The sequence below is a fragment of the Sorex araneus genome, chromosome 10 (genome assembly GCF_027595985.1).
Source record: "Sorex araneus isolate mSorAra2 chromosome 10, mSorAra2.pri, whole genome shotgun sequence".
In the NCBI taxonomy this organism is placed as follows: Eukaryota; Metazoa; Chordata; class Mammalia; order Eulipotyphla; family Soricidae; genus Sorex; species Sorex araneus.
The window spans coordinates 36,159,118-36,178,079 of NC_073311.1; the positions used below are offsets into that span (position 1 = coordinate 36,159,118).

Consider the following 18,962-nt stretch of genomic DNA (forward strand, 5'->3'; position numbering starts at 1 on the left):
GAGGCCGGCAGCAGCTCTCTTGACCTGTCCAAGCCTCAGCCCTGTAGCCCAGGGAACTAGCTGGGAGGTTGTTGCGGGGCTGTTCTGAAGCAATGCTGAGAAAATCGACGCCACTGCTTAGCACTGAGGAAGCACACCTCCGTGTCAGCTGCGGCTCTTATAAAATATCAATGGGGAAAGAAGAGTTTTCTCTTGAACCCAGTTTCCTTCAGCTCTCAGACACCCATGTGCGAAAGCTTCTGATCCTCCTTTAATTTCTCCGGCCGTCCAGACTCTGGCAAAACTGCATAATTTTGTATTGGTAGCGAGTTTCAAAATCTAATTAAACTTTGAATAAGATACACTGCCGTGCCACAGGTTTTAACAGTGCTGCTTAAGTTTAGATCCGAAAGCAGCCCTTTAAATAGACTGTGCTTAGTTTAATGTTTAATGCAATCTTACAAGTAGATGCACTTCTTTTTTTTTTTTAACCAACCCCTTCCTGTCCCAAGGCAATACCCGTTTATTAAGATTAATGAAATCTGCCTTCTTCTCTGTTTACTTGGTATAAATCATCTTACGCTTCAGGAAGGTGTTGAGTGGTTATTTCTGGGGAGAATATTTTTGGCTTCCCATCGTCTCTGCTTTAGCCACAACTACTCTGAAAGAGGCACAGGGGTGCCCCATCCCAACCAGCCCTGGGTGTTCGTCTTCAGAGGCAGATCTCTGCCTCCACCAAGCCCTGAGGAACCAAGGGCTCTCCCTCAATTATCCCTGGCCCCCAGAACCTACAAGAAATGCAAGGCGTTCAGCCTCTGAGAGTCTGGGGGAGGTGAAGGATTGTCGAACTCGGAGTGAGGCTTGCCACTTGTCTCCAGCACTCACTGGCTCTGTGTCGCTGTCTGAACACGGCACTTTCCATCTGGGGTATCTCTGTCTACCCTCTCACCCGCGAAGAGGGTCTGAGTCATGGGGAGCAAATTCTTTTTTTTCCAGCTGTGTCGGTGAGGAGCTTGGATTTTTCACTTTCCATCCTCAAGGGCTGATCCGGGTGCCTTGGGTTTTGAGGAGGCGAAGCGTTCAGAAAATCTGGGCTCCCGGCCCAGACAGCCCCCTTGAGCAGAGGATTCTGGGTCAGGATTTCGCAGTGCTGATTCAAGAACATCTCAAGTATTTGGGGGTGGCGAGGGGGGCAGCTCGCTCACGGGGAGGAAGTGGCATTGGGCCTGTGGGTGATACTTTCGATTTCGGTGGACTCATTCTAGCAGGTTTCGAGGCCCCGGCTCCCCCTACCTGGAGCTTCAAGGGCTGCAGGATGCTGCCAGCCCCAGCCCTACCCCACACACCGCCAGCTCTGTGGCCTCCAAATTACTCCCCGTGCTGGGCCTCCAAGGCCATGTGGGTGAAGCCTTATTAGCATGTCTTGAATGTTCCAGACCTCATGAGAAAAGCCTCATCACCCTTTTTTTCACTTACTCCTCTGTCGTCAGTGCCTTTGGCAACACTTTGCATAGCCTAGAATTGGAGCCCACGGAATGGATGTGACTTTTCCCACAGCCACCAGCGAAATGTGTGACAATAATTGAGGAAGAGAGCAAGGGCACAGTCCCAGCAGTGCACTGTCGCCAGGCCCAGAGGGCCTCTCAGAGGAAAGGATGGTGAAGGTGCCCGTTCCCGTGACAGCACCGAGGTGGGGGTGATTGGGGGAGGGGCGTGGCGGTGGGGTCCTGCTCGGTGTCAGCTCTCAGGAGCCATGAGGGACTTGGTTTTCTAAGACACCCAAGTCAGGCCTAAAGTATGATCAATTTAGGATTGAATTATGTTCAGCAGCTACAGAGAACGTCATGGCCCTGTGGTTTCCTAAGCCGGCCTCACACCCAAATGCCCTGGAAAAAGGTGTTTTGTTTTTTATTTTAAGTTATAGATCCCCCCTGGACTGGAGCAATAGTACAGCAGGTAGGGTGTTTGCCTTGCATGTGGCCGACCTGGGTTCGATTCTTCCGTCCCTCTCGGAGAACCCGACAAGCTACTGAGAGTATCCCACCCACACGTCAGAGCTGGACAAGCTACCTGTGGCATATTCCATATGCCAAAAAAACAGTAACAACAAGTCTCACCATGGAGACGTTATTGGTGCCCGCTCGAGCAAATCGATGAACAATGGGACAGCAGTGCTACAGTGCTACAGATGCCCCAAATTCTCCCTCAGAGAATCTGCTTGTGACCATCTGGATGTTTCAAGACAGCCCTGAGGGAGTCCCTTGGTGACTTTCAGTGTCAGAACCGTGAGTGTGGGCAAGCACCATGAGATGTGATGTGTTCACTCTGCACGCTGAAGAATAATGCTGGGGGATTCTTGACGTCAGACCCATGGAACCATAATTGTCCTTTCCAAACAGCCCAGGAGATCCCTCCCCCTCTCCTCCCAACACCGCCTGCGGCAGACACCTTAAAAATCCCTCAGCAGAAAACCCGCCCCTTTCTCTGATGTGTGCTGGAAGAAAAAAGAGAAGTAGAGGCTCAAAGTTTGCGGTTGAGACATTACTCCCAGGGTGGAGTGGAAGAGAAGCGGCCGTATGGCCATGAACCACAGAGCAGAGGAAGCTTGTTGAAGAAGTGAAATGTCCTATACTCGTGCCAACAATCTCCCCACCTGAAAACTTTCGGACACTCGACCTCTCCACTGCATTTGGAGGGAGACTCAGGATCTGTGAGTTGGGAGAGAGACAGGCAGCCCATGGTCCTTGGAAGTACAGCGGGGAGGCAGCCAGAGAGGGTGTGGAAGCCTCAGGACCAAAACCAGGGAGCACTCATGTTCTTGCAGAAAGATCAAGCAGGGGACGGGGAGGATGGAGTCCTGGAGACTCCTAAAGAGGCCTGTTAACCTGTGCAGGGGAAAGCGGCTGAGAAGGGGAGACTCTGCCAGAGCCAACCTGACCTTGTAGACTGATGAGAGAAGCTAGTCTTCCTGGGCCAGTCTAGTGACTTCCGGCTTCCAGCTTCCAGCCTGCACTTCCTCCTACCTGTTGGCCTCCAAGTTCTGATGATCTTAACAATTCTTATTCATGAGTAGGCTCTCTTGAGTCAACCCAACGGAAGCAGAACACTCAAAGACTTGAACTGCTTGGGCATCGAGTAGACCCCAAGGCAACGAGGGCTTTTGGCAATAAAGGGAGACACTCCCCTGTCCAGGCAAACCTGTTCATGGCAGAGACTGGGACAAAAAAGCCCACAGAACAGCCTGCTGCCTGGGAGAAGTCTGAGAGCAATGGACAAGCCTGCCAGTGCTCCTGGGGGAGGAAGTGGGGACCCTGGAAGACCCAGGCCAACACAGGAGGCACAGAGAGAGATTCAGGCTAAGTTTGCAAATAGCACATGGGACAGGGCAGGGACCTGGGGAAGGCAAAGTGTTGAGCTACGGGCACTTCATGGAAAGGTGACAGCAAAGCAGTCTCTTTAACAAATGTAGAAAAATGTTCCATTTATCCTGGTGGTTGCCAAGGCTAGTGGTCATAAATTTTTTTGTCATTTTTATTTATGATTATTTTTAAATGCAGCTAAATAGGAAATAAGAAAGTAAGCAAAGAGAGCCCTCGACTTCACCAACTGCTCTCAGGCATTTCCAGCTGATGAGCAGGAATTTTACTAGAGAAACAGACATAAAAGAACATCAAACACAGTCTGCATGTCCTGTTGCTATGTCTATGCCCATGTGTGAGTGTGTGAGTATACATGTGAATATGCATCTGTGTGTATAAGTGCATATACGTGTGTGCATTTGTGTATGTATGAGTGTGAGTATACTTGTGTGAGTATGTGTACATGTGTGTGTGTGCATGTGTGTATATGTGTGTGAGTGTGCCTCTGTGTATGAGGATGTATACTTGCATGTGTGGGGGAGAGAGGAAGCCATTTCCTGAATTTTACTCCCCAGCCCAAGTGAAGCAACATGTATTTTTTTGGGCATCCCATATTGATTGTTAGAAGGTAGTGCCTCCTGTCTCCTGTCATCCTACCATGGGCTGAAACTTGAATTCTTTGGAACATACAGTGGACTCTGTATAAAGCTAACTCATTTTTGTGTCTTATCTTAGGAGACTGTTGGAGAACCATTCTATTTGCTGGTGACAACTCTGAACCAGAAAATAAACAAGGGCCCCGTGGATGTTATAACGTGCAAAGCCCTGTACACCCTCAATGAAGATTGGCTGCTATGGCAGGTTCCAGAATTCAACACTGTGGTATGTTTGCAAATAAGCTTTCCTTCCAATCTTGGCAATTCGTTCAGCAGGGGGTTGAAGGGTGTGTGTGCATCTATGTTTGTGTGTGTGTGTGCATACACACACACAATGGGGACTTTTTCGTACAATACAATAAAACTCTATCAAGGATGGGTTTGTGGCTCAGCTATAAAGAATGTGTCTTGAATGCAGAAGACCTGGATTTTATTCCCAGCACCACCAAAACAAAAAACAAAAACAAAAGCTATCATTCCTATTGCAGGAGGTATTGTAGGTTTAGTTAATTAAAAATAGTAGTTGATAAAATATTAACACGTGTTCACATAATAGATTTTAATTACTTGAATTGGGGGAGAAATATTGTAATGATGCCTGGGGTACTCATCAATTTCCAAAGATTTTAATATCAAGATTGCTTATAGCTTTCAGCACCGTCAAAGGAAATGCAAAGTACTCCCTATTCAGCACTTATAATTGCAATCAGAATTTCTCAAACGGTTCTGGAAGACAATGTGTGAAGATATATTTCAACCAAATTGAGGCCGTCTTATTTTAGAACGATAACACAAGATAAATTCTACCGGGGCTGCATGCAGCAAGAAGTCCTTACTTTATTTTCATGGATTCATTACAAATGTTTGGTGTCATGCACTTAATGTTCTGTGATCTCATAGATATTTTTAGAGGAAAGCTGTAAATCAGTGCAGGAAGGCGGTTGCTTGGTTGCTGGAGGGTTACACTGAGTCAAGAGAACTTCCTTTCCATTGTCCCCACCCCTCCACCCACTTTCCATCTCTCTAAAATAAAGACACCAATTTCTTGCCCATTCAGGAATTTGAGAGTGAGCTAGTGAGAGAGAACCACGCATGGAAATTCTCTCCGAAACAAGAAGGGTGTTTTCTCTGCTCTTCTGTTAGCAGTGACTTGGGAAAGGTGACTGGTTCTGGTTTGATGGTCAGCTGTGTGGACACTGTGGCTGCCTTGATCTCAGAGAAATACAGTGGGGTTCCGGAATGGCTCAGTCATGGGCTGCATCTCTGACTCAGCTGTGGCTGCCCTCAGACTGGCTCTGTGGTGACACGCTGGGGGGATTTATTTTCTGAATACAGCAGGCAGCAGGCTCAGCTCCTGGGCTGGAGATGTGCCCATAGATCAGCTGTCTCAGACACTCCCCTGAAGCCACACCATGCTTAGCAGTTCCCCCAACACACACACACACACATACACACGCACGCACACATACACACACATACACACGCACACACGCACACACACATACACACGCACGCACACACACATACACACGCACGCACACACACATACACACGCACGCACACATACACACGCACACACGCACACACATACACACGCACGCACACACACATACACACGCACACACGCACACACATACACACACACACATACACACGCACGCACACATACACACACATGCACACACGCACGCACATACACACGCACGCACACATACACACGCACGCACACACACACGCACGCACACACACATACGCTCTAGAGTCTGGGCGAGCTCGGTTTCTCTAAACCTTTGGATTTCTGTCTGTTCATCCCAGGGGCACATTCCTTCTCCAGAGTGAGGTGCTTCAGAATCACTTAGTGGGGCCAGAGAGGGGCCAGGTAGAATTCGGGTTAAGGTGCTTGCTTGCATGCAGTCAATCCTCAACACCCTCATATGGTCCCATGAGCCCCACCAGCAGTGGTTTCTGACCACAGAGCCCAGTATGGTCCAAACAAACCACTTCCCCCCTCCCCAAACAAAAACACCAGAATCTCCTAGAGCTTTATCTACCCCTGATTACCTGGGAGCATCAACCAGTTCCTGATTCTGTAGGTCTGAGGTGTAGCCTGAGGAGTCACATCCCTAAAAGTCTCTCTGCTGGGAGCAGCCTTGGAGAGCTCGCCCAGACTCTAGAGCCAGACAGGAGAGCTGTATACCCATGGACAAGCTTCAGAACCTCTCTCCGCCTCCTCATTTGTAAAATGGAGACAATCGCAGTGCCTGATTCCTGGATTATTGCAAAGATGATTGCTGGGGAACATCCATCCCCTGGGCTGCATCTTGTCTGTGAAATCCCATCGTCTGGTACATGAAGGGACAGACTTCGGTGCTTCTCTCTGCAGCCTATATGGTCCATGAAGAGTTAAAAATGTGAAATAGTCCTTGGCAGAGACAAGGTTTCCTACACTTGGTTCAGCAGCACACACAGGAGCCAGGAGATGGCTCACATGACTTGAGCACTTTTTTTAAAGAGTATTTTTATTGAGGTACTGGGGTTTACAATAGAGTTAATCATACTTTTTATGCATGCATCATTCTAGCACCACACTGTGAGATCATCAGTGAGCACATTCTTTGCAAGCAGGGTTTTATTCCTGGAACCACATGATCCCTTTCAGGAGTCACCCTGGAACACTAGGGTGCAGCCTAGCCCTTATTCCCACCACCCCACAGGAGTCACCTGCCAGGACCTGACATGTGGCTCCCTGGTGGAGTGCACACCCCACGTGCAGGAGACCTGTATGCTTCATAGGAAATTTAGCTGAGTTTAATTCAGCTCTTTTCTTGCATGCAAATGGAAATGTTGCTCCTTCTCTGACATCCGACTCAATCCAAATTTCTGGGGGTGGAGTCCAAGAGAGCACAAACTCTTTAGCGCCTGGGTAATATGCCTCCATCATGGAAGGCATGCACTGGGACCGTGGACACTTATTTCACAGACGAATCTGGGCTTTGGCTGCAAATCCTGGGTCTTGGTCCTATTCCAGAGAAGGCTGACACATTACCTTGAAACTAGTGAGATGCCCCAGATGTTTCCCAAGGCAGTATTTGCAAGAGTCTATGTAGAAGTTGAGGAGCCCAACAGTATTTCCATTTCAGGCAAACATGAACCAACTGGGTCAAAAAGGGGAGCAGGAAGGAGAAGTTGGACTTGAGAGTGGATTAGTCGAGCAAAGGCCCTTTGGGAGTTTAGTTTTCAAAATGCTTTAGATTTCAACCCTTGCCCCATTTCTTCTGGAAATGTGACTTATTTCAATTAGTGAAGACCTCATGTTTTTGAGCACTCAATTCTCCATCAAAATGTTTCTGGTTGGGGGCCAGAGTTGATAGTACAGCAGTAGGGTGTTTGCCTTGCATGTGGCCAACCCAGGTTTGACCCCCAGCACCCCTTGTGGTCCTTGTAGCACCACCAGAAGTAATTCCTGAGTGCAGAGCCAAGAGTGAACTCCAAGTTTCCTGGGTGTGGCCCCAAACTAACAAAAAATACCAAGTTTCTGCACAACAAAGAAAATCATGTCTGCTCTTGGATTCCTGTTTTAATGTTTTAATTTTTTTGAATCACCATGAATTAGAAGGCTACAAAATTATTTATGATTGAGTTTCAGGTGTAAGCGTTCCAACAACACCTGTCCCCTCCCCGGTGTTCACTTCCACCAATGTCCCGTTTCTTTCCCAGCATCCCAGCCTTGTCACAGTGATCTCTTCCCTCCCTAGCCCTTAGCCTCCTTAGCTTCCCATGAAGGACCATTTCCCCGGCTCCTCATTACTGTTGCAATTGGGCATTTGTTATTCCTCTCCTATGTTCCTTTATCTCCCGCATCTGAGAGAGATCATTCTGTGTAGGTCCCTCTCCTTCATACTCTCTTTGGCCCTTGTAGCCCTTGGGGAAAAGGCTGGACTCCTGGGCTTAGAAATCCAAGTCAATCTTCCTTTTCAAAGGTGGAATTGAGGAATGAATTTTGAGCCAGGAAAAGGGGGTGTGGTCCCCTTCTTTGGGGGACTTAAAAAAAAACTGGGTCACACCTAGCAGTACTCAGGGCTCACCTCTGGCTCAGTGTTCAGATTTTATTCCTCAGTGGTGCAGCTCAGGGGATTCTATATGGTGCCAGGGATGGAACCCATGTCAGCTGCATGTGAGGCAAGTCCTTCATCTGTTGTACTATCCAGATGGCCCCTGGGCCTTTGTCTTTACTCTTGACCTGGAATTCCATCTAATGGACCTGGGTGCACACCTGTGTGTGTGTATGTCTGTCTGTCTGTCTGTCTGTCTGTGTGTGAGAGAGAGAGAGAGAGAAAGAGAGAGAGAGGGAGAGAGGGAGAGAGAGAGAGAGAAAGAGATTATGCTGGAAAGTACATCAGTTAATCTGTGCTTGTCTGACAGAATATCAGCACCAGGGTGATGGGAAAAGATGAGGTTTACAAAATTTTCTTTAGCTATCATCTTTAACAACTTTTATCTCTTTCCTTTCTTCTCCTTCCCTCTCTTCCCCCATCTTTCTCACTTTTCTTTCCCCACCTCCCACCCAGAGTAGTTCAAGAGTTTTGTAAATTGGCCTGAGGTGATTTATAGGGAGGAAAACCAAGGTGTGGTGAATAAGCTTGAGTGTGTGTGTGTGTGTGTGTGTGTGAGAGAGAGTATGTGTGTATGTGTGTGTGAGTGTGTGTGTGTGTGTGTGTGTGTGTGAGAGAGAGAGAGAGAGAGAGAGAGAGAGAGAGAGAGAGAGAGAGAGAGTTTTTCAAGGAAAGAAAAGCCAGCCATTACTAATCAGGAGCAGCCACATGAGGCTTGAGTAACAGAGTCCGGCATTTAAAAACAGACACCCCCACCCCCACCCTCACACCCCCACTCCTGTTTGTGCCATGCACAGAAATGCAGCACCTCATCTAATCACCTAGAAGTTAGGTTTCACACTTCTAAGATTAGGATGTGTTTTCCCTGAAGTGTGGGGTGTTTTCTAGAACACCAGGGCATCCTGCCAGTCTCTTATACAGGCGTTGCTGTAGGAACTCCTGGGTCCCAGGAGGAATTCTTTGTTGGCAAGTTCTGCCTTTCCCTGCATGTCATGGAGCCCTGAGGAGTCACTCTTACTCTCGCCATATGAAACTCTCTTTCCCTCTGTCTCTTGAGCTCTCGCTCTCCCTGTCTGTCTTCCTCTCCCTCTCCTCCCCTCTCCCCCCACCTCTCTGTCCCCCCCATTTTCTCCTCTTCCCACTCTCTCTTCCCTTCTCTCCTCTCCCTCTGTCCCCTTTTACTCTTGGACATTATGGTTTGCAAAAGGAAAAATACCCGTTGTAGAGGTAGACTCAGGGTGGGGTTGTCGGGAGGGAAACTGGGGACATTGGTGGTGGGAAATGCACACTGATGAAGGGACAACCATGTATGACTGAAACCCAGGCATGAATAACTTTGTAACTGTGCATCTCACAATGATTTCAATTAAAACAACAACAACAACCCTGTCCTTGTCCATCTGTCTGCCTCTGTCTACGTCAGGAAGCGGTTTGCCCATGCAAGGGCCAGGATCCTAGCCCTCCCTCTGATGGCCGAGGATTCTGCCAAGCCACCGCAGGAATCTCCTGGCCCTGTGTCTCCCTGCCTGGGCCATGTTTCAGCCACATTGCATTTTGTGGTCCGGTTTCAGAGCCCCAGGGTTCCATCAGCAAAGGGTGCCACTGGGAGCCAAGGACATGTGCCTCACTTCCAGGAGGGAAGGAAAGCCAATAACTTGTAGCAAGTGTGCTGAATTAGCAAGAGCAGGTTGACTTATAATCAAAGTGAAGCGAGAAATGGTTTTTTGAACTCTTAAACCCAGGAAATGAGTTTGCCAATCTGCTGTAGCACAGAGATAGCATCTTGGCGCCCTGGGAAGCAGTATTTCAACAAACATTATTGTCGCCCTTCTTCCATCTATGGGAACGTCTTTAAGACGATTAGATGTTCCCGAAGGAGTCCGGCTCCCCTGCAGGCAGTAGCCGCAGTGCCTCCATTATGATTTATAGACGCTCCAGCCACCCCCTGCCAATGGGGCTCCCACCCCTCAAGTGCTGATCCCTTGGGGACTGTCGTGCTGAGTGAGCCAGGAGTGAGCACAGAGCTAGGAGTCAGCCCTAAGCACCAGAGAGTGTGGCCCCAGAGCAAACAAGAGCAATAGCAGCAGCACTGAATGAGAACTTGGGGGTCTAGCAGAGCCTTCCCCTCTTGGTGGCTTCACGCTTCATTGGCCAAGGTGCTGTCCCCACTGCTCTTCCTGTTCTCACTTGTCCTTTCAGAAGATCCATTATCCTCGTGATTAAACAACATACTGTCCCAATTAAGTCATTCTCTTACTTCAATTACATCCCATTGTTCATTAAGTCCTGATGTTTGCACTTCAGCAGTCTTGTTTTTAATACTCCTAGCATTTGTGGAGAAACAGTGAAGTTAATTAACAGTTCTGGAGCTCTTTTCTTCTTCTCTTTCTCTTCATCACTGCGCACATCATTTCCATTATGACTTGCAATAATATCGAAACCATTGCTAACTTCATACTTACTGTTCAGAGCTTCTGATCAAAGAAGTAAAACCACTTTTTTTTTTTGGTTTGACTAATCATTTTAGGTCAGTCATTCCCTAGTTGATGGCAAGCAGTGGAAATTGAAAAATTAATGTTAAATGAGTGCTTTCAATGACTTTTCTCTTCATGCCCATAATCTTGGGATTAGAAAATAATTTAGTTACCTAAGTACAGAGGTATTTAATTTTCTTCTTTATGGCTCAAATGTGACTGTTATTGCATTACTGAGGGTTCTTATTTATACTTATACTCCTCAGAGAATGGTGACGTGTGTAGTAAATCAGAGCAGAAATAAAAGGCATGTTTTTACATCTGTCTTTCCTGGCGTTGTCAAAGTCAGCATTGCATCTGGAATTACTGTCCTCTGGATCAGGGTCAGCAGACAATAGCCCATGGACCAAGTATGGCCCTGCTGCCCGGTGTTATAAATTAAGTTTTATTGGAACACGGCCATGTCTGCTCACTCATTTACTACTATCTAGGGCTGCTTCCCTGCTATGGCAGCAGAATTGAGGAGTTGCAACAGAAACCATCCAGGCAGCAAGGTCTTAAATATTTATTACCTGGCCTTTCCAAGAAAAGTTTCCATCCTTCCATCTAGATCTCGACTGTGTGAAGGAACTAGAATTCACCCTCCACCAGCTCCAGAGTCATGGCCTCTTTCTTCCCGGCAAACCCAGAGACTCACCTCATCACTGGCCACAGATCTGAAACTCCTGGGTCTCCATGCCAACAAAACAAACTGGAATACTCATTAAGCCAAAAATCTTAAAAATCATCTTAAATATTTTAAATCAGATTTGAAATGAGATGGATACTCTCGATTCATAAACAAATGTTAACAGATGCTAGCAAGTATATAAAACTTGATGAAAGTTCAATTTAAGGAGAGTCGCCACTAAATTTATTTTTTCTCTTCAAAACAGAAAAAGCCTTGATCCCTCCTCATTTCATTGTGGAGGGGAGTGGGGGACAGATACCTCCATCCAAGGAGCATTGTACTGTCTCTAAAGGGTGGGGGAAGGACGTGGTGGGTGTTGAGGAGGTCTGGGAGGCTTTTGCTCAGAGGGGTGTCTGGTTGAGGGTCTGAAGACCACCAATCCCAGCTTGAGAAAGATCGCTACCAGAAGCTCCTCCGCATCTCCCCTCCTACCCATGCTAAACTTCAGGGACCAGTTCCACCTACCCCACAGCCCCCACCCCAATCCTGCCTTTCTCATTCATCTGTGTCTTAGAACCAAACTTTTCTCCTGACCTTTACTTGGCTCTGAAATGCAATTAGAAATATATTTTATAGGTTTTCCTTAATGAAAGCAATCACTGGCCTTCGACCTTTTATGACAAAGTTGCTGCTTTGTAATCAACTTGTGGGAAATTGCTTTCTAGTATCTTGAGGTATCCGAAAAAGGCTAAAGCACCATCCCCCTCCCTCCTTATTAACTAAAAATGGGGATGAGGAAGTTCGGGAGGGGGCAAACATCCTCTCACCACCACACACTCTCTCTCTCTCTCTGCTGCCCCCAGGTTCGGAACCCTCTCCCCAGTATCCCAGCCACCTTTCTAATTCCTCGATTGCAGAGAAGGTTGTGGACAAAACAGGAAGTGTGTCATAGGGCTGAGCACAGAGGGTGGGAACTGGGGTCCCCCAGCCTGGATGTGACAGGGCTCTGCCACTTAACTTCTCAGTGATCTGGTGCAAGGCACTCAGCCTCTCCCAACCTGCTTCCCCATCTGTAAGCCAGTGATTATAAGCTCTCACCTTGTATGTTTGTCGAGGTCAGAAGACAGTGCATGGAAGATGTCTGGCTGTCAAACCAGAAAGAGTCAGTGCATTATTTATCACCAACATTCGCATCTGAACAGTTTCCCTTCTCAGCCTTAAGGTCCCCAAAGCAGAAAGTGAGAAAGTGCCCCCTCGCCATTGGTTTGGGTTGGTGATTTATTGATCACAGTGAGGTGCAGAAATGGACTACCTCTTTTTTTTTTTGCTTTCTGGGTCACACCCACCGATGCATAGGGGTCACTCCTGGTTCATGCACTCAGGAATTACTCCTGGTGATGCTTGGGGGACCATATGGGATGCTGGGAATTGAACCGGGTCGGCTGTGTGCAAGGCTAACGCCCTACCCGCTATGCTATTGCTCCAGCCCCTGGACTGCCTCTTTTGCAGTAGAATTTTTTGTTTTTGGAGGGGGGCACACCACACCAGGCAGTTTGGGGGGATTATGCCCAGCAGTGCTCAGGGGACCAGGCAGTACTGGGAATGGACCTCACGCGTCCTGCATGCAGAGTCTGCATCTCTGCACACATGGAACTCTCTCCAGCCCCGGCCAACATTGAACTGCTAGATGCGGGTGTTTGTCATCCGTGGCAGACAGCAGCCCATGGAACAGAGTTCACATGAACGCCCCAGAGGGGGTGTCTGTGACATGTCTCACATGAACCAGTCCTTTCTGTGGGTCTGACTGTGCGTGTTCCAGTAGGCCTTCTTGTTCACAGACCGCTCTCTGGAGGGGAGGTCAATCCTGGCAGGGGGCAGAGTCCCTGGGGCCACAGCGAGATCTCCTGCCCTCCTGTGGAAGCCCAGAGCGGGTGAGCGATCCTTGAGGCGATCCTCCTTGTCTTTCCCTTGTCTTCACCTCCTGGTCGCAGGCCACAGTTGGAAACCTTTTCACATGTGTGGGCTGGCAAAGATAGGAGAAATGTTTTTGCAGACAGCTGGCACAGAAGCAAAGCATTATTTACAATGGTATTTCATATCTTCATTTTAAAGTCTAACATTCAAAAAAGAATTTATCCCAGGGTGCTAGTTCTTAAGGAGCAATGACTTTTTCGTAGAGTGGAAGGAAATTCCTGCAAACCAGAAACCAGCACTGGTGTGAGATCGTTTGCTCCTCCCGAGCCTCACAGGATGGTCACCAACTCTCTTCTCCTCTTTAGTTCTTTCTCTTTCCATTTATTTTTATTTTTTTGTTTTGTATTGTGGACACACTCAGCAGTGCTCAGGACTTACTCCTGACTCTGTGCTCAGGAATCACTGCTGGTAAGACTCAGGGGACCACCTGCAGGGCCAGAGACCAAGCCTGGGCTGACCATGTGCAAGGCAAGCACCTTACCTTACTGTCTTTCTGGTCCCACAAGCTGTGTTTTAAGGACCTTTCCCAGCCGCTGCCCTGTGTCACCACCAGCTAACTCAATGGCCAGAATTCTGTTGCATGAGCATACCCAGGCAACAAGGCGACAGCGCCTGGGAAAGGGCATCTTCACTCCAGGTGCACATGAGCTCCTTAAAAATGCCCTTGGGATGGGGCCCGAGGCAGTGCAGAGATTAAAGCCCTTCTCTTGCCCATGGCTGACCCTGCTTCAATCCCCAGCACTACACATAGTCCATCCAGTCCTTCCAGAAGTGATCCCTGAGCACAGTTGAGTGTGGCCCAACACCTTCCCCCTTCCACCTCAAATGCTGATGGGTGCAAGGCCAGGAGATCATTCAGCAGTTTAGGGCACACAGTCAGCAAGTGCCCAACCTGGGCTCAATTCCCTGCATCACATGGACCTGGAAGCATTGCTGGGGTGCAGATCTGGAGGCCCCTGACACTCTCAGAGTGGCCCACGTACCCCCAGCATGGCAGGGAATGAGCAGTACTACATCCACAGGGCTGAACAGCTGGTCCAGTTGGCTGAGCATCACGGGTGGGACCCCCAGGCCTCCTGAGCACCACTTTGGAGACCTTTTAGTGGTGTGTGGGCTCCGCATGATCCTCTGGGGGGGCTGAGCTCTGTGGGGTTCCATGTTGAGCTGAGGTCAGGAGTGGAGTGTCCCTACCAGTGGTCTCTGTGAGTCTTGCTGCTCTGCTGGCATTTGGAGAACACTCTGGGTGGCCTGAGTCTGCCCCTCACCTGCACTGGCCTTTCAGCCTCACAGACCAGAGTATGGACTCGACCTGGCTGGGACCTGCTCCTGTTCTCAGGTTGCACACAGATTTCAGAAGCTTCCCAGAGCTTCTTCCATTGACTGAAGGACTACGAGTGCCCCTGTCCTGAAGCAGCGGTAAGGGTGAATTAGCAAAGCACTTAAGACAATTCCCGGTACATGCACTTAGGAAGCACTGCTTTCTTAGAAACCTAAAATAGCATGCTTCACCCTCACCCCTCTCCCCTGCATGACTAGGACAGGCCTCTCTAAGACAGGAGGGTTAGGGATGAGAGGTAAGCAGGGCTGAAGGATTCCAGCCTCCACTCTCTCCTAGTGAGATTAAATGTCTAGACCACCTGACCTGGTGGAAGGCTTGAATGTGATTAAAAGTTGCTGCTCACAGGTTCTAATGATAATTAAAACAGAGTACCTCCAGGAACCGTAGACCTCCTTGAGTCATTGCCCATCTTGCTCCTTCCCAGACCCAATTAAAATGCCCTTTCTCCAGGAAGCCTTCCTTGGCTTCTCTCCCTTTGCATTCCTCCTCCAAGCCAGAGGTAGTATTTCCACGAACCCCTGAAACACTCTTTCTTTTACTCTAGTACTCTTTCTTTTACTGTAGCTCCTCTCTGATATTAGAATCCATCTGTCTGTACGGCTGTTGTTCTAACAGTCTTCATATACTTCCTAGCAGGATCTGTGCCACATTCTACTGTCTATGATCGGTACTGCTTGGAACACAAATAGGTGTGGAGTAGCTGGATGTTGGGGAATGAATTTATCTACCGCAGCATCTACAGAGTGAGCGCTCTCATGTTGGTGCTTTTGGTACTAAGAGAAAACTCTGACTAATGGTGCGTGAAATAGCAAGAGCGTAGAATTGCTCCGACAGCACAAAGTCCAAAGATAAACAACCTCGAGGCCATTCTATATCCTCAGCAGTGTCCCATCTCCCTTCTCATCTTGGCCCTCCCTCCTAGTCACAAAACAGCTGCCTCTGCTCCTACTGCCGTGCTTCTCTTTTGTCCGAGTAGAAACTCTTTCCCCTTATGTCTCCTTGGTTAGAGTAGGGTTCCATGACCTCGGAAACCCAAGGGCCCTTCTGTCCCTGGAGAAGGTGTTTCCTACCTTAGGCTGCGCCCCAGCTGCCAGCACCTGGCTTCTGTTAACAGACAAGGTGGAGAGATGGCTGATTGGCAAACATACCTGCTGCCCAGCCCCGTGGTTGCTGCTGTGCCAAGGGTACAGGGAGAACCAGAGCAATTTCTCTTTACAGAGGGGCAGATTTCTGGGGAGGAGATCAGTGCACATTTCAGAGCACTTAGCCATCTGCGAGCATTAAAAATTCATGGCCATCCTAGAGATGCGGACACATGGAATTTGCCAAATCCTTTCCATCTGGATCACCAAGTGTGGAAGAATCCAGAGCTAGCATGCCTACTTCTCCTGTTTTCTCGCCAGCTGACCTTGCACCATTTACCTGAACTCTCTGTGTCCTCTGTTTCATCTAGGAGTAGTCAGCGGCATCTTGGGGCCAGAGAGATAGTCCAGAGCTTAAGGCTCTGGCTTGGTATGTGACCGACTCCAGTTTGATCCTTGGGTACCACAAGGTACCCCAGCACCATGGGGATGACCCATGACCCCTAGGAGTAGCCCATGAGCACCACCAGATCTCACACATGCAATCTGTCTATCTCAACAGCATCCACATCAGGAATCTCTGGGATTCTGCTTTCCTCAGATGCACTCCTCACTACAGCCCTTGGCATGCTTAAAGCACACCTTCCTTGGCTGTTGTCATGTACCATTATTTGGTGATATATCCCCTCCTTGGAGACAGATATACTGAAAATTTTATTTTTTTCGGTGGTGGGAAGAAGGCCCATTCTTCAGAGACTCCCAACTCCCAGCTCTGTCCCTAGCTGTGTGTCCCTGCCAGAAGTTACAGCCTCTCTCCCTCTTTCTGATTGCTTCCAAACGGGTGCAGTTGGGGAACAGAGCGAGAGGAGAGGGGATAAGGTACAGGCCTTTCACACAATGGGACCTAGTTTGGTCTCCAGCACTGCATGGTCGCCTCTGTGCATGGCCAGGTGCACCCACGGGGCCCGAGCAGCACCACATCCTGGGGACCAAGAGTTGACACACTAGCCTGGTTAGCCGAGAGTCACCAGGACAGGCTCTCAGGCCTCCTGAGCACCACTTAGGAGAACCCCCTCCCATTTTTTTTTAAAAGAAAATGAATAAAATGAGGGTGACTACAGCCCTCCTTCATCAGACGTTAGAGAAATAGAAGAATGCCTTTCAGTTCATTTGCGGGGCGTCTGGCCCCGAAGGCCCCACTCAGCACTGCTGATTTGGGAAGGCAGGGATGAGCACCAGGGCTAGGCTGCACCGTTGTTTGCTTCTGGGATGGCTTTTCTGTAGGCCTCCCTGCCCGCCCCACTTTCTCCCCCAGCTCTCGTGTCCGAGTTTGTTTGACAAACTGAGCGCCCTCCCACTGTCCCCTCTCTGGTTGGCAGGGCCAGAGCTCGAGGGTAGCATGCGGAGGATGGAAACACACCCTCCGCCCCCAGTGTAGACCCTGGTGACTGGATTAGCACTGCCCTGAGTTCAGGCTCATCTTCACGCCCAGGGGCTGGGGTGGCCACTTCAAAGGCAGCCAAGAGAAGGCATGTTTTTGAGAGCCTGACACCCTCCTTTCCAGGCCAGGGACTGCCACACCCACCCTGCTCCTATCTCCCAGATACCCCCCAGCCAGTTGAGTTCAGGACTCATTCAGTTCCTGGACACAGAGAATGCAGATATTCCTGCCGGGTGGGTGAGGATGCTGAGGTGCCGGGTGAGGATGCTAAGGTGCTGGGTAAGGATGCTGAGGTGCCGGGTGAGGATGCTGAGGATGACCAGGTGCCCAAGGAGGCTCATGTGGGGCTGGCACATCACCCAGTGAGCCAGGGGTGGGAGTGGGGGAGGTGACGCCAGACTGGCAGGCAGCTTGGTGTGGACCCCTCTATGCTCTGACAGATTAGGGTGGGGTGGAGGAGGTGACCTGGCTGCATGCGTGAGTACTAGCCATCAGGCATGGGCCCTGGCAACCCCCCATCACACCATGCTTGCCCATGATGATCAGTGTACAGACTAAGTGTGTCACAGCAACTCTTGCCCCACTGGGACCCTCATCTTCTGTCTCCCTCACTCACCTCAGTCTCCACAAGATTGCGGGGGCAAGGGCTCTCTGGTGATCTGGGTTTCCAGTCATTTTCCCCCTAATGTTTCCTTGGTACCCCCTTGTATAATCGCCCCTGTATATTCCCTCGGTAGGTCAGGCTCACCAAGGGTGGATAACTGTGACTCCCTCGAGCCCCACCCCCAGCTCACCAGCTCCCCCGTCCCCCAGTTGGGATCAGGGACCAGAGTCGTGGCTGTAGGTCTGTCCATTGGTGCTCAGGCAAGTCCTGCGGAAGTGGCAGTTCCGTGCATTTGGAAATCTTGCCGGCTTGTGTGTCCACATGCGTGGAGACCGTTCTGTCCTGTTTGTCTGCTTGGCATCCTGCTTGGCTGCTCCAGGATGAGGTTCGCTGACACTAAGTGGTGGCGGGGTGATGTGGAGTCGTGACTGCAGGAATAACAGGATGGGGCTTAAAGGGTGCACTGGAGGCTGAGGTGCACAGAGGGAGGGCGCCTGCTGTGAGAGAGTGGCCTTTGGCCACCTTGAATATGGGGACCCCTGACCGTCCCGACACCTCAAGCCTCATAACTGGGATTTCATGGTCCTGTGCATAGGGAAGATTGTCACCAAGCTGCCCCCATCTCTCTCTCAGCCTGCCGGAGACTTTTCTTTTTCCCTTTGTATTTTTGAAGCTGTAATTAGAAACCATCTTGGTGGTTTTTTTTTTTTTAGAGTATTCATGTGCTCTGATATCTTACTCACTAATATGTATATTTATTTAAGGCTTCCTCTGTAATGAGAGTTTTTAAGCATTGCTTTCCTTGCTGTTACTCTGACAAGAATGGATGATGACAGCAAAAAGAAAAGATGAGGCTGTTCGGGTTTGGGCCCGTGTTTGCCGAGGTGGTGCCGGAGCCGGGGTCTGTCCTTAGCTGAGCAGGATCCATGCTTCCCGCTAATGGGGAAACCTGTTCGGCTTCTCACAGGCATTAAATGTCGTCTTTGAAAAAATCCCGGAACACGAGAGCGCAGACGTCTGTCGGAATATCTCTGTCAACGTTCTTGACTGTGACACCATCGGCCAAGCAAAAGAAAAGATTTTCCAAGCATTCCTGAGCAAAAATGGCTCTCCTTACGGACTTCAGCTGAACGAAATTGGCCTTGGTGAGCATGCCCTCCTCTCTGCACTTTCTTCCTCCCCCTTCACCCCACCCCCCCACACTGCTTCCCTTCTTCTGTTTGGCACCTGTGGGTCCTGAACTGCCCTGTCAGACTTGTCCCAGGGCCAAGA

At 49.4% G+C, this 18,962-nt stretch overlaps 1 protein-coding gene across 2 annotated transcripts in view; it reads left to right on the forward strand.

The window, feature by feature from the left end:
- The window catches only part of PLXNC1 (plexin C1), a 172,224-nt gene that overhangs the window by 126,950 nt on the left and 26,312 nt on the right, over positions 1–18,962 (forward strand). For both annotated transcript variants that reach the window (XM_004602834.2, XM_055118386.1), the window contains exons 21-22: positions 4,074–4,220; positions 18,658–18,835. In XM_004602834.2, coding sequence (XP_004602891.2) covers positions 4,074–4,220; positions 18,658–18,835 — 325 coding nt within the window. The remainder of the gene's footprint in view (positions 1–4,073; positions 4,221–18,657; positions 18,836–18,962) is intronic.